General features: G+C 43.3%; 2 protein-coding genes across 2 annotated transcripts; one reads left to right on the top strand and one right to left on the bottom strand.

Annotated features, from left to right (window-relative positions):
- Nucleotides 1-201: 201 nt before the first annotated feature.
- LOC135369983 (integrin-linked kinase-associated serine/threonine phosphatase 2C-like) lies at nucleotides 202-5,075 on the bottom strand. The gene is made up of 8 exons (XM_064603620.1): nucleotides 4,863-5,075; nucleotides 4,605-4,784; nucleotides 4,411-4,528; nucleotides 3,984-4,090; nucleotides 2,929-3,110; nucleotides 2,713-2,834; nucleotides 1,402-1,603; nucleotides 202-1,304 (listed from the first exon to the last, which is right to left on the bottom strand). The coding sequence occupies exons 1-8, from the start codon at nucleotides 4,912-4,914 to the stop codon at nucleotides 1,152-1,154; spliced, it is 1,116 nt and encodes a 371-aa protein (XP_064459690.1). The 5' UTR covers nucleotides 4,915-5,075; the 3' UTR covers nucleotides 202-1,151.
- A 166-nt stretch (nucleotides 5,076-5,241) lies between these two features.
- LOC135369981 (ATPase family AAA domain-containing protein 3-like) lies at nucleotides 5,242-12,011 on the top strand. Its single transcript, XM_064603618.1, has 14 exons — nucleotides 5,242-5,538; nucleotides 5,691-5,869; nucleotides 5,959-6,018; nucleotides 6,076-6,145; nucleotides 6,379-6,544; nucleotides 7,426-7,495; nucleotides 7,770-7,982; nucleotides 8,497-8,622; nucleotides 9,199-9,323; nucleotides 9,896-9,947; nucleotides 10,060-10,130; nucleotides 10,197-10,364; nucleotides 10,445-10,553; nucleotides 11,629-12,011. Exons 1-14 carry the CDS (start codon nucleotides 5,331-5,333, stop codon nucleotides 11,854-11,856), a joined length of 1,845 nt encoding a protein of 614 aa, XP_064459688.1. The 5' UTR covers nucleotides 5,242-5,330; the 3' UTR covers nucleotides 11,857-12,011.
- Nucleotides 12,012-12,225: the final 214 nt, after the last annotated feature.

The following is a 12,225-nucleotide window of genomic DNA, read 5'->3' on the forward strand; positions in this document are numbered from 1 at the left end:
TATGCTTCCCTCTGCAGTGATATAAGTGCCATTCACTGACACAATATTCCATCTTCAACACTACCATGAAGCCTGATGACATTTCATTATGCCGTGCTGGCACAGAGCTAACCAATGAATACTTACCAAGACAGAGTAACCCTGCCATTATCACGACATCCAATAAAATGCAGAGACAAGTGTACAAGGCAAATGACAATGTACACAGAAACAAGCTTTCATTTTATTTCCACCTAATATAGGCAAGAAACACAGATGCTTAAAGTGTTGTCAACATAAAAGTAGAGCTGACAAACAGTACTGTACAGAGTAATTTGCAATCTGGCCATTTTAGCATCAGTGGTATATCGTATGGCTCACAATAAAAAGAAGCATTACTGCAGAACCGGTAACACAATGTTTGCAAGCATCAACTTACAGCAGCGGTAGTTAACATTACCCAAATAAAATTTAATTCAAATCATGATTTTGAAATAACGATGCACAACCTGTCCAAAATGTAGAGCTTAGAACCAAACCTCATGTGACAAAGTATGTGCAGCAACAGAAAAAAAAAAGAAAAAAAAAGAGAAATGTAACAGTGTTATGCGAGCTTTTAGCTAATAAGCATAAAACTGATCAGGTCCTGGTTTTATACAGGTGTACATCTTAGATGTTTCGGAGCTTGCGACCTTCTGTTATGCTAAATTAAAAGAGAGCCAATCAAGATGGTGCATTCCCCAATGGAATTTGTGAGGCAAGAGACCTTCTCCAGTAACTATCAGCTCACAGGTGGCAGCACAGTTGCTTCTCATTTGCTAGCCCCTTCCCTAACATTTTTTCGACAAACACAACTTTTAGTGACTGAATCGACAAATAATCTTCCCTTCTCCGATTTGGATGCAGTATTTGAAGGAGACTTATTACCTAAGAGAGCTAGCAGACGACAGTGACACCTGCTGCCACCTATGAAATGACAGTTTGTAAGGGCAGTTAATTTAAACCTCCGTGTCAAGTTATCCTATTACTTCGAAGGAAACAAAATTTACAAAGCTGCAGAGTGTCACATTTTTAAAGAACATAAACCCGGCCAGAAGTATCAAGTTTCGGTTTCAAGACATGACAATCTCAAAACCTGACGTCTCATCTCACAATCATCTTGGCGGCACATCCTACGTGGCGCTGTCCGTACCAACATGGACAATAACCACCGTGACATTATCGCCACTCAACTTGCGCACCGCTTCGTTGATGAGCTTGGTGCATGCTGCCTCATATCCCAGTTCCAACTTCTTCATCGGGTCCATGTCACCAGCGTTTTCGCACTGAGGAGAGATGGAGCGATCAATTAAACCAGCGAAAGACTTCCAAACGCTGCTCTACTGTAGTTTCCCAGTTGGTCGACAGACTGCCAACACTGACCTCGAGCATCTTGAGCACAGTGTTGATGACCTCGTCCGAGGAGAACACTTTCCAGAGGCCGTCACAGGCGACAACCAGGAACCTGTCGGCGTCAGTGAGCTGGCAACGCACCACGTCGGGAAAATTAGAGACTCCGCATCTCTTGTACTGGCCGTCCCCGAGAGAGCGGGACACTTCCAGAACCCCCAGGACGCGCCCGTCCCTGCAGAAATGTACGTCAATATTCACCGTCGTACTCACCACGGTACTTCGGCAGTATTCGCCGTCAACAGTCGCGCACTACTTTATTAAAACTTTGCCGAACCTGATTTACTCAAGGTGATTGCAGTGATGTGCACTGATGATCTGTTAACCACAAATATTAACCTACCTTTGCCAAAGTTTAACTACACCCTTAAAAATGAACTTCACCACATAGCACGCTCCTAGCCAACCGTAATCTCGAATGATATCGTTATCTGCCCCGATTTGTTGAAAATGAGAGGCGTACGCCTATTTTGTGACAATTATGAACGGCGTGAATGTCACAAAAAAGGCATACACCTCCCGTTTTCAGCAAATCGGGGCAGATAACGATATCATTCGAGATTATGGTTGGCTAGGAGCGTGCTATGTGGTGAAGTTCATTTCTAAGAGTGTAGACTATTACGGAGGGTACTACACTTATGCTATCAACGAATCAACCTTCCAACTTTTGCTAAAGCATACTGCTGCCAATCTTCCATTTAATAAATATGAGGCACGTGCAAATAGCTATTTTAAAATCCAAGCAAATACGTACATAACCGAAGTGAACAGTTATAAACCTGAACTGAATATGAAGCGAATAGTTGTATAACAGGACTGGATAAACAAGCAGCACATATACGCGATACGTCATACGGATCGGAATATGAAATAGAGCTCAAGTTTATTTGATACCCTCTTTTGTTCAGTTTTTGGGCTTATGCGTAGCTTTGGAACTATTTGGAAATATATTTCGTATCGAAGAAACATTGATTCAATTCAAGATTTGAATGCGGAATTCCGTACTGAACTCGGAAATCGAATCGAACATAGAATTATTCGCTTCAGTATTCGGAAAAAATTGAATATTCACACAGCTCCCCTAACAAAAAACAGCAGTTGTACGTTACATAGTTGGACTAAAAAGTGCTAAAACCCCTCAGTGAAACACCAAGCAGCCCAAATTTTCACTCTTTTTTTACAAACAGTTGGAGTTAAGTGTGTTGGTACGCAGATCCCAAATTCCGTTGAAGTAATAAACTTCTACTGTCAGAAATGTGGAGCACAAACTGCAAGTCCAACAACCTGACGTTGCCTCCAGCCTTCTGAATTCTCATCCGTTCCTCGTAATCCGTCGGATTGTGGTCCTTCGTCAGCGGAACGGCAACGTGCTTTCCGGATTCCGCATTCCGTCGACACAGGATCGCCTGCGCGGCCACAGACAGGGAAAGAAAAAAAAGAGGAATAAGTAACTCGCGCTCGTCCCCGCACGAATCGTCGTCATCTCGCTGCGCCCTCTACCTTGCTGTCACCGAGGTTGGAGATGTACAGGGTGTTGTCGATGGCCAGGACGGTCACCGCAGTAGTGCCATCTTTCCAGGAGGGCTTGCAGCTGCTCGCTTTCCGCAAGAACTCCTCGTCCGTTTTTCTGAAGCTCTCCACGATGCTTCGCTTAATTTCTTTTTCTATTTGAGACATGTCTCCTGTACGAAAGAAAGAACAAGAACACGAAAGCCAAGATCAAAATCGCCAAAAGGAGGAAATAACGGTATTCCTCATTCACATTGTAGTGGGGATTGGTAATAAAAATAGGTAGAAATATGAAGTTTGTTTATTGTTGTTGTTGTTATTATACCTCATCAAAGCACGCAGTACACGTTTTCCCACAAAGGGGACCAAACCCCCGTAATAATAATAAATATATAGTAATAATGGGATTATGCACGATTTCTCGGTGATTCTTCAACATCGTGGATGAGTCGCCACTGTTTTAAGGAATGTCTACGATACACTGATCTAGGATTGGATCACATTTCGTCCCACACGGAGAACAAAACACAGCTCCCGTGATGGGATACGATCACTTGTGACCAGGGAATGGTAACAGGAACAGTATTATACCGGAAATACAGCAGGCAACGGTAACAGAAACGGATACCGCACTCTCGGAATACCCGAGACAGAAACGAAAATAATTTTACAGTAATAATTCAGGTACTGCAGGACCCCTGATTACGGGGTCGCTTTATAGGGCCTGTTCGGAGATTACTTGTCACCGTTCAGTGCATAGAGCAGTGACACTAATACAGTGAAACACTATTCTGAAACACACTCTCTTTGCAAGTTCCTGAAGAGACACTGCGTCTACGCAGAGATTGCAACTCTAGTTATAAGTTATTCTTAGTTAGATGGCAACTCTAGAGCTACAGCCGGTTATTTCCAGGCCCTCGTGTTACAAAAAGATGAGTTCTTTTAGACACAATTTATCAATGGTGTATGAACTAAACTGACCTTAGCCGGCCCCATTAGCTGGCATCATTAAGCTTAAAGACAATCTCGCAAAAATGGGGGAGTACCCTTGGGAAATTTGGCTGCCAAGTGTCGCTGCAGATGCTGAGAGGCATACTGAGATGCACGACTGCCGTTGTGCCCATCAAACACTGCGTAATAGGCAATGCGTTTGCTGAAAGAGATATCAGAGGAGGTGTCACAAGCCATGTTGAGAGAGTGTCACAATATCGGCCACTTGCGAAATAAAACGCGCTGAATGGAGTCCGAGACTTTCCAGAGCGGGCAATCGGTGCAATATTCGGTATATTTTAAAAACCTGCCTTCGAACATACGCAACAAGTTTTGTAACCGTCATAATGACATTACTGCAAATAACAGCAAAAGTCAAGTCAAGGATTAACTGTGGAAAGACAGGGTCTCGTACATCTCCAGAAAGCCTCGAACGACATTCAGCAACGAAACAATTGTGCGAGCGAAATAAAATGCACCAACACTGAGCTGTGCAGATGAGGAACTTGGATGTGGAATCTGTCAGCAAGAACGTGAGCATCCTGCATTTCTTCTCTTTCGCCTTTTCTTTCGGCCACATAACCGATAAGAGTATATACAGCTGCAAGAGACACAGACAACTTTCAAAAAAGGAGATTCCGACAGCACGTTTTTCTAATGTGGTGAGAACACTGTACACTGGGCTGGCTTTTTGTTTGGCACTTCTTCAGTTTCGTGCTGACGTTTTGCTGGACATGACGGCTTGTCTGTCGACGGGGATGGGAGATCGGAAAATAGTGTGTCTCTCCCACTTGTCAGACTGCCGAGTGTCGACTGTTTCGGCGGTTTGGAAGTGACCACAGGTGCCTGCTTATTCTCTGCGCAATGAAACAAAAAGTTTGGTCTCAACGAACATACTCGCAAACACAAAAACGATTTCGGAAACGTCGACTTACCTGGTTCGGGAAGATCACCGAATAAATCCATGGATACTAAAACCCGCTTCATGGAGATAAGATTGTGGTGACAAGATGCATCGAAGTTAAAGAAGTTTATACTGGCTGGAACAGTAGCACGGCTAATAACACCAAGTAGTAATACCGTCACAAAATCAACCACATACGCGCTACAAAAAACGCCACAAACATGGCGGTTGTGAAACGTGAAATACAAAATATTTAACAACACTGCAGTGAAAGCTCCAGTTCCTATTTTAAAGAGATAACAAGTGAATAACAAAACTATTTTATTTCAGCAATTATTATTGAACTAGTCGTTCGCTAACTCGTGCATTACTGAGCATCGCCGTAATATTCCGTTTCGCGTTTTCTGCAGCCATACAAACCGGCAGCCGGCAGCTCACACACGTGCTTCGTATCCTTGAGTGTGTTTGAATTGTGCCGGCGAGGGCTGTGTAGCAGAAAATGTCGTGGTTATTCGGCATACGGAGAGACCAAGGTGGTGGAGGTGACATTCCGGACTTTAGTAAACTCGCACAACTTCCTCCGGGTGCCGGAGCCGCTTCTGGAGGTGGAGGCGATGATAAAAAGTCATCTAAGATGGAAGGGTACCACTTCGACTCCACGGCGTTGGAGAGAGCTGCGAAGGCAGCCAAGGAACTCGAGTCTTCTCGTAAGTGAGGAATACTGTTAGAATGTTACACAGAAACTATATTTGCGTACTTGCAGCGAAGAGGAAGTTGGTTTACACGATCAGTGGTGTTACTACCGAGGTGCTGGCGATGGCTTGCGTGTGGATTTCAATTTCGTGCCGTTTACTTAAAGGTCATGCAAGGGAGGCCTTCGAGTTATCCAAGATGCAGGAGCATACCCTACAGCTAGAACACCAAACGAAAATAAAAGAATTTGAAGCACACATCGAGCAGTCGAAGCTAGATGCGTACAGGGTGCAGCAGGATGAGAAGAGAAAGACTCTTGCCGAAGAAACGAAGCAACACCAACAGGTACGTGAGAGTACCTTTCCTCTAGAGCATGTTCCTCTAGCGGGTACTTAGTGTGTCCTTATCAAGTTGTATGGCTTTAATTTTCTCAGAGGTCTCAGTACCAGGACCAGCTGTCCAGGCGGAGATATGATGACCAGTTATTACAACAGGTAATGCGCCTTTTTAAATTTTTAATCGATAATTGATAGCTATGAAATATTCCTTAGCAAAGAGCAAATGAGGAAAACCTGAAACGGCAAGAGGAATCTGTAGCGAAACAGGAAGCTCTTCGAAGAGGTAAGTCTCACCTTGCATGTCTCATGAATGATGTCCTGTAAAGTGCCTACACTTTCGCGTTGTGAAATTGTCGGCGTAGCTATCAAAAGTTCAACCAGCATGTAATATTGAAAGCACAAAGTAGCTTATGTGCCAGAATTTTTAAACTAACCCACTTCTCAGCAAAGTGCTGACTTGCTAACAGCATACAGAATAGAATACGTGCGACTACAAATACCATTTATCGCTCACAGCTACAATTGAGCATGAAATGGAAATGAGACATCAAAATGACATGAAGAAACTGGAGGCTGAACTGAGAGCAAAGGCCAAGGTGGACCGAGAGAATCAAGACTTATACATTGAACAGATCAAAGTGAAAGCTGCTGAAAACCGGGCTACCGTACTGGAATCCATCAAGTGAGTAACTCGTAAAAATGTTGTAAAATTTGTAGTAACTGTGAGTGTCTCACATTCTGAAGTGCCTCTCCCAACTAAAGCTCGCATCTTGAGAATGCTACCTAGTTGTCTTTTCTGCCTAATGGATCTTTCAGAAATTGGTAGAGATGCATAACATTTGGTAATCACACAGGCTGTCCCATGAAACGGTTGGATGAAACCAACCGCACGTTGTTAAGAGTCGCTGCCATATTTTTACATTTCTGCTAATTAGCTAATTGATTAAAATTAATTATCCATCGTTTTAACTACCGTCAAACCTTGATATAACGAAACGCTATACAGTTGAACCTCGATTTTGCGAAAGTCACAGGGAACACAATTTCTTTCGTTGTACCGAGCCTTACGAAATATGGGCAGCCAATTGCGTCGGGGAATACAAATTATTTTGCTGTACCGCAAATTTAGTTGTATAGTGTTTCGTTATACCGAGGTTTCACTTTACAACGAAATTCGCGGTACAGCGAAATAATTTGTATTCCCTGATGCAATTGGCTGCCATATTTCATAAAGCTCGATGCAATGAAATATTCTGTACTCTTATGTATTCGGTACCCATGAGACTGTAACTGTAGATTCAACTGTAGTGACTTGTGAGCTGAAGTGTCAGTAGACCGGTCATAGAGTAAGTTGAGGCATTAGTTAATTAGCTTATTAATTAGCTAATTAGCATAAATGAAAAAAAACTGACTATCAGGTTCGGCGACTCTTGACAACATGCACTTAGTTTCGTCCGTGAATATAGCTTTTTTTTTTCTCTCTTTCCTTTTCTTTTTTTTTTCTTGATGCTTGCAGTTGAACATAGAATGTTACGTAACTGCATGCATTATGTCTTTCTTCAGGACAGCAGGCGCAGTTTTGGGTGAGGGCTTTCGGGCCTTCGTCTCGGACTGGGACAAAGTCTCTGCCACCGTAAGGTCTTTCCCTCCCTCCCTCTTTTTTGTGGGTTGCAATAAATTCTTTTTTTTTTTTTTTTTTGAAAACTCAAGTTTTGGGGCAGTTTTTCACCATTTTAAGAGCCACATCCCCCGTAACGTTTAATGCGAGATAACTTTACTTGCATCCACGAATGGTCCCACAGGGGTCATGTCCTCACCTTTAGAAAGCAAAACCGTTAGACCGTTAAGCTGCAGGGCGTGAAACCAACAAAAGAATCGAAATAAACCGAAGAAATTGTCGTTTCCAGGCTGCCGGCGTGACGCTGTTAGCACTGGGTATCTACTCGGCCAAGATGGGTACGGGCATTGCAGCACGCTACATCGAAGTGAGGTTGGGCAAACCCTCGCTCGTTCGCGAAACGTCCCGGCTAACGTTGTTTGAAGCCCTCAAGCATCCTATCGCGACTACTCGTCAACTGATGAGCAAGCCCGCGGATGCCCTCAAGGGCGTCGTTCTGCAGGTGAGAAGGTTTATAGAACAAGTTGCTCTTTCGTGACTTGCAATCTGTAGGACATCCGACTGGTGTTTGAATAAATTGAAGTAGTAGTAGTTGCTGTAATAGTAGTAGCAGTTGTAGTAGTAAGTGTAGTAGTAGTCATAGTAGTCATAATAGTAGTAGTCACTAAATAGTCTGCACAGTCAGAAGAGTAGTTGTTATAGTTGTAGTAGTCATAATAGTCATAGTAGTCATAATAGTAGTATATTGTAGTTGTTGGAGTACTGTAGTAGTTTTTCATTTTATTCATTCATTCAGCTCTTACTAAATACACAACATTACATAAGTTGGCCCGCCTAAGCCTGGGGGGGCTTAGTTGTTGTAGTAGTAGTAGTAGTAGTTAGCAGTTATAGTGGTAATAGTATGCAGCACAGCAATCACCGTTGTATACTGCCGCAATATTTTTTGCGGCATTTTTACTTTTTAGAAGCGATCCATTTGTCAACTTAGAGGCTTTTCAATGTGACGTACTTTGCAGCCGTCACTGGAAGAACGGTTAAGGGACATCGCCATAGCAACGAGGAACACAAAGAAGAACAAAGGCATGTACAGAAATATCCTTATGTATGGACCACCGGGTACAGGGAAAACACTTTTCGCAAAGGTGAATGTTTTGTCAAAATCGTGCATGGCTCACTCACTCTATTGCTCTTTGCACACCATAGTATCATACACATGCTTTGCACATGTGTATTGATTATAGTAGTCAACTAGCCTATGTAGTCAGCTTCTCTGGAACTTCTGTAAGGTCATATCTATTTATTTATTTATTTTCATACACCTCGAGGGCCCAGAGGGAATTACATGAGGGGGTGGGCCCGGCAACATGTACGTACTCAAGAACAAGTGTACAACGAAAAAGGGAGCTGCAGGGAAATAACACGAACGGAAATATCTGTAAATAGTCTGTGGTACTTTGTACCACTGTGGTACTTGGTACTTCGTGTGTACTGTGGTACTTCGGTACCACTGTGGTACTTGGTACTTCGTGTGCACTGTGGTACTTCGGTACCACTATAGTGGTATACTTCGATATTCACATGAAGTGGGCCTCCATATTACAAGTGTACCTTAAAAAGCGATGTAATGGAAGTGTAATATGATGCCCTACGTTCCGCGATCACAGATATGTTGTGAGGCATGTTAAACCTGTTTTCTCTCTCTCTCTCTTTGTGCATAGAAACTAGCCCAGCACTCTGGAATGGAGTATGCTCTCATGAGTGGGGGTGATGTGGCACCCATGGGTCGAGAAGGTGTCTCCGCGGTGCACAAGGTCTTCGACTGGTCCAACACCAGCAGGAGGGGGTGAGTTTCGTATGACACCTGACGTTGATTTACTGGATTTTTTAAAAACCTGGCTGCGATCGGTACCGGGCTCTTGCGCACCTGTTGAAAGGTGAAGGACGGGCGTATTGGTATGGGTCCACATTCCAAAAAGGCAGACCACAAAAAAAATAGCAGACGACAGCTCGTCCGTGTCGTCTGCTGTTTTTTTGTGCTCTTCCCTTTTTGGAATTCCAGACACCTCTTCTGTGAAGCGCTTTTGTGCTCTCCTTGAAATGGCATCTCATTAAAAAATGAAGTACTAAAAAAGATGGATGTTTATATGTTTTCAGTACTTTCTATGCACAGCTCCTTAATCCTGATTTATTCGATCGCATTTATTCAAATTTGCGTTGTGCTAGGTAACGCTATTTTGTAGGTAATAATGATATTTTACTAGGTAATATGATTTTGTTTGTATTGTATTATATATATTAGTTAATAATTAATCATTTTTATTATTTATTATGTTATTATTATTTATTTATCATTAATCATAACTAATCATTAATTAATAATATATTATTTGTATTGATTGTTTGTATTTTTTGCAGCGTGCTACTGTTTGTTGACGAAGCAGATGCCTTCCTAAGAAAAAGGAGTTCTGTGAGTTTCTCGTTCTAGTCTTATTTTTCTTTTCCTTTTATTTTTTTATTTTTTACCGTTACGAGGCACTCTTAAGAGACTCTCTGCTTCTTGAATGCTCGATTTCTTACAGGAGGTCATAAGTGAAGACCTGAGAGCGACGCTGAATGCATTCCTGTACAGAACTGGCGAACAGTCGAGCAAGTGAGTTAGTCTCACGAGATGCACCACGTAGGTTGTTGACCCTGTCGTCTGTTTCCGCACCGCCAGGTTCATGTTGGTCCTGGCCAGCAACACTCCGGAACAGTTTGATTGGGCGGTGAGCGACAGGGTGGATGAAATGGTGGAATTCCAGTTGCCGGGCCTCGAAGAGAGGGAGCGGCTCGTCCGACTTTATTTCGACAAGTTCGTTCTTCAACCGGCTGCGGAGGGAAAGAGGTACGGTGACAAACACTCGCCTTTTTTTTTTTTTTTTTTTTGCTCGGTAACCCGTTGTTTCCCTTCATGTGACTCCACAGGAGGCTGAAGGTTGCACAGTTCGACTACGGAAAGCTCTGTTCAGAAATTGCAAAGGTGACGGACGGTCTCTCGGGCAGGGAGATTGCCAAGCTCGGTGTCACGTGGCAGGTGAGAGGAGATTTCCCGTGTGAGATGTTTAGGTCTTTGTTTTAGTTACACGTAGAACATTCTTCTGCGTCAAATTCATGTTCAGATATCAGTTTGAAAGGGCTGTGAAACCATTTCCAAACTTTTGGGGAGGCAGCGTTGTAAACATTGATTTCTGGGTACTAAATGTGCACATCAAATCGCCATGCTTCCCGCGTTGCAGAGCTGTTGCACTCCTAAAGTCACGCGTTGGGTGATCTCCTTCGTCGCTCTCAACTCTTCACATCCTCGCCCGTTCTTTTTTTTTTTTTTTTAGTGATGTTTTATTATGGAGAAAGGAAGTGCTTGCTTTTCTGTTTCCATAACGACGTAGGTAGTTGTAAAGTGGGAGCCGGCCAGGCCTCAGGAGAACCACCTTCTGGCAAATGTGCACGAGTAAAGTGTCGCTTCCCATTTGTCTGCCGACGTCCTCCCGGCACTGTTCGGCACCATCATCGATGGTGGCTCGAAAAAAATTGTAGTTTTGAAAACCTGACAGTTAAAAAACCGTTCAAATGAGGACTGTGGGACTTTGCGTGTTGAATCCATGGACTACAGCGTATGAAACTGAGTCGTAGATTTAGTCGGTTGCGTACGGTTTCTCAACTGCTTGAAGGGGTAGTTGACTTCGGTTTGTAAATTTTTGTTCCACGGATAGTGTATTTCCTAATTTATTGGGTCACTTCTTCACTGTTTGCTGACTTAAGGTTGCATTACAAACTCCCTCAATTTCTGCTATTTTTCTCTTTTGCTTGCCGGTGCTTTCGCGTACACTTGATCTATGCTAGTTCAGTTTTTTGTCCAAAAGTGTACTTATTATGTATTAATAATTCTCTTATTTGCGTTCGCTTGTTATCCGCCCGATACCTGCTCCTCCCATATAGATGATTTCCTATGCTTACTATTGGCGCCATTTTCGCGTGCCTTGAACCGTGCGAATGATTCTCCTACGACTTCTCATGTCGGCACTAACTCGGCCATATTTGACCTGGGTTTTGACCCAGCCATGGGTGCCCCGTGAGTTATACATGCGAATAAGCCTTTATTGTACTTGCAGGCGGCAGCCTATGCCTCCGATGATGGCATCCTCACCGAAGCCATGGTGATGGATCGCGTACAGGATGCCGTGAAACAGAATCGACAGAAGCAGGAATGGCAGACGGAAGAGGAGCACAGGAAGCGTACCCCAGGCGGCTTCAGTTCGAAGACCTCTCCAAAAAGTCTACCTTCGTCTTCCAGTAGCGGTTCCAGAGATGTTGTGGACCAGAGCGTAGTTCCATCCTAGTTATCACTGTGTATCTTGTAAATATACATGTCATTGTTATTATAGAACCAAGGTCGTGACCTTACGAGCTGCAGCATGCTGTGTCTTGCCGGCAGTGTCTGATGGTCGTTTGTAGGATGTTGACATTCTATTAGGAGGTAAAAAAAAAAAGGAACCATGTGCTTCTTTGTTTCTTTACTAGCATAAAGATAATTTAGGAGAATATTTTAGGTGTGTATGGGTGTGTGAGAGTAGTTGTTTGCTTGACCAGGAAGGTATGAAACAGGGGCGTCTGAGGTCCCTAGCAGCAGGGCGGATGAGCTGAAGCTTGCAGAACTGGTACAGTAAAAACATTTTGTTAAAAAGAAAAAAGAAAACGGGATGACTTAT

The sequence above is a fragment of the Ornithodoros turicata genome, chromosome 10 (genome assembly GCF_037126465.1).
Source record: "Ornithodoros turicata isolate Travis chromosome 10, ASM3712646v1, whole genome shotgun sequence".
Taxonomy (NCBI): domain Eukaryota; kingdom Metazoa; phylum Arthropoda; class Arachnida; order Ixodida; family Argasidae; genus Ornithodoros; species Ornithodoros turicata.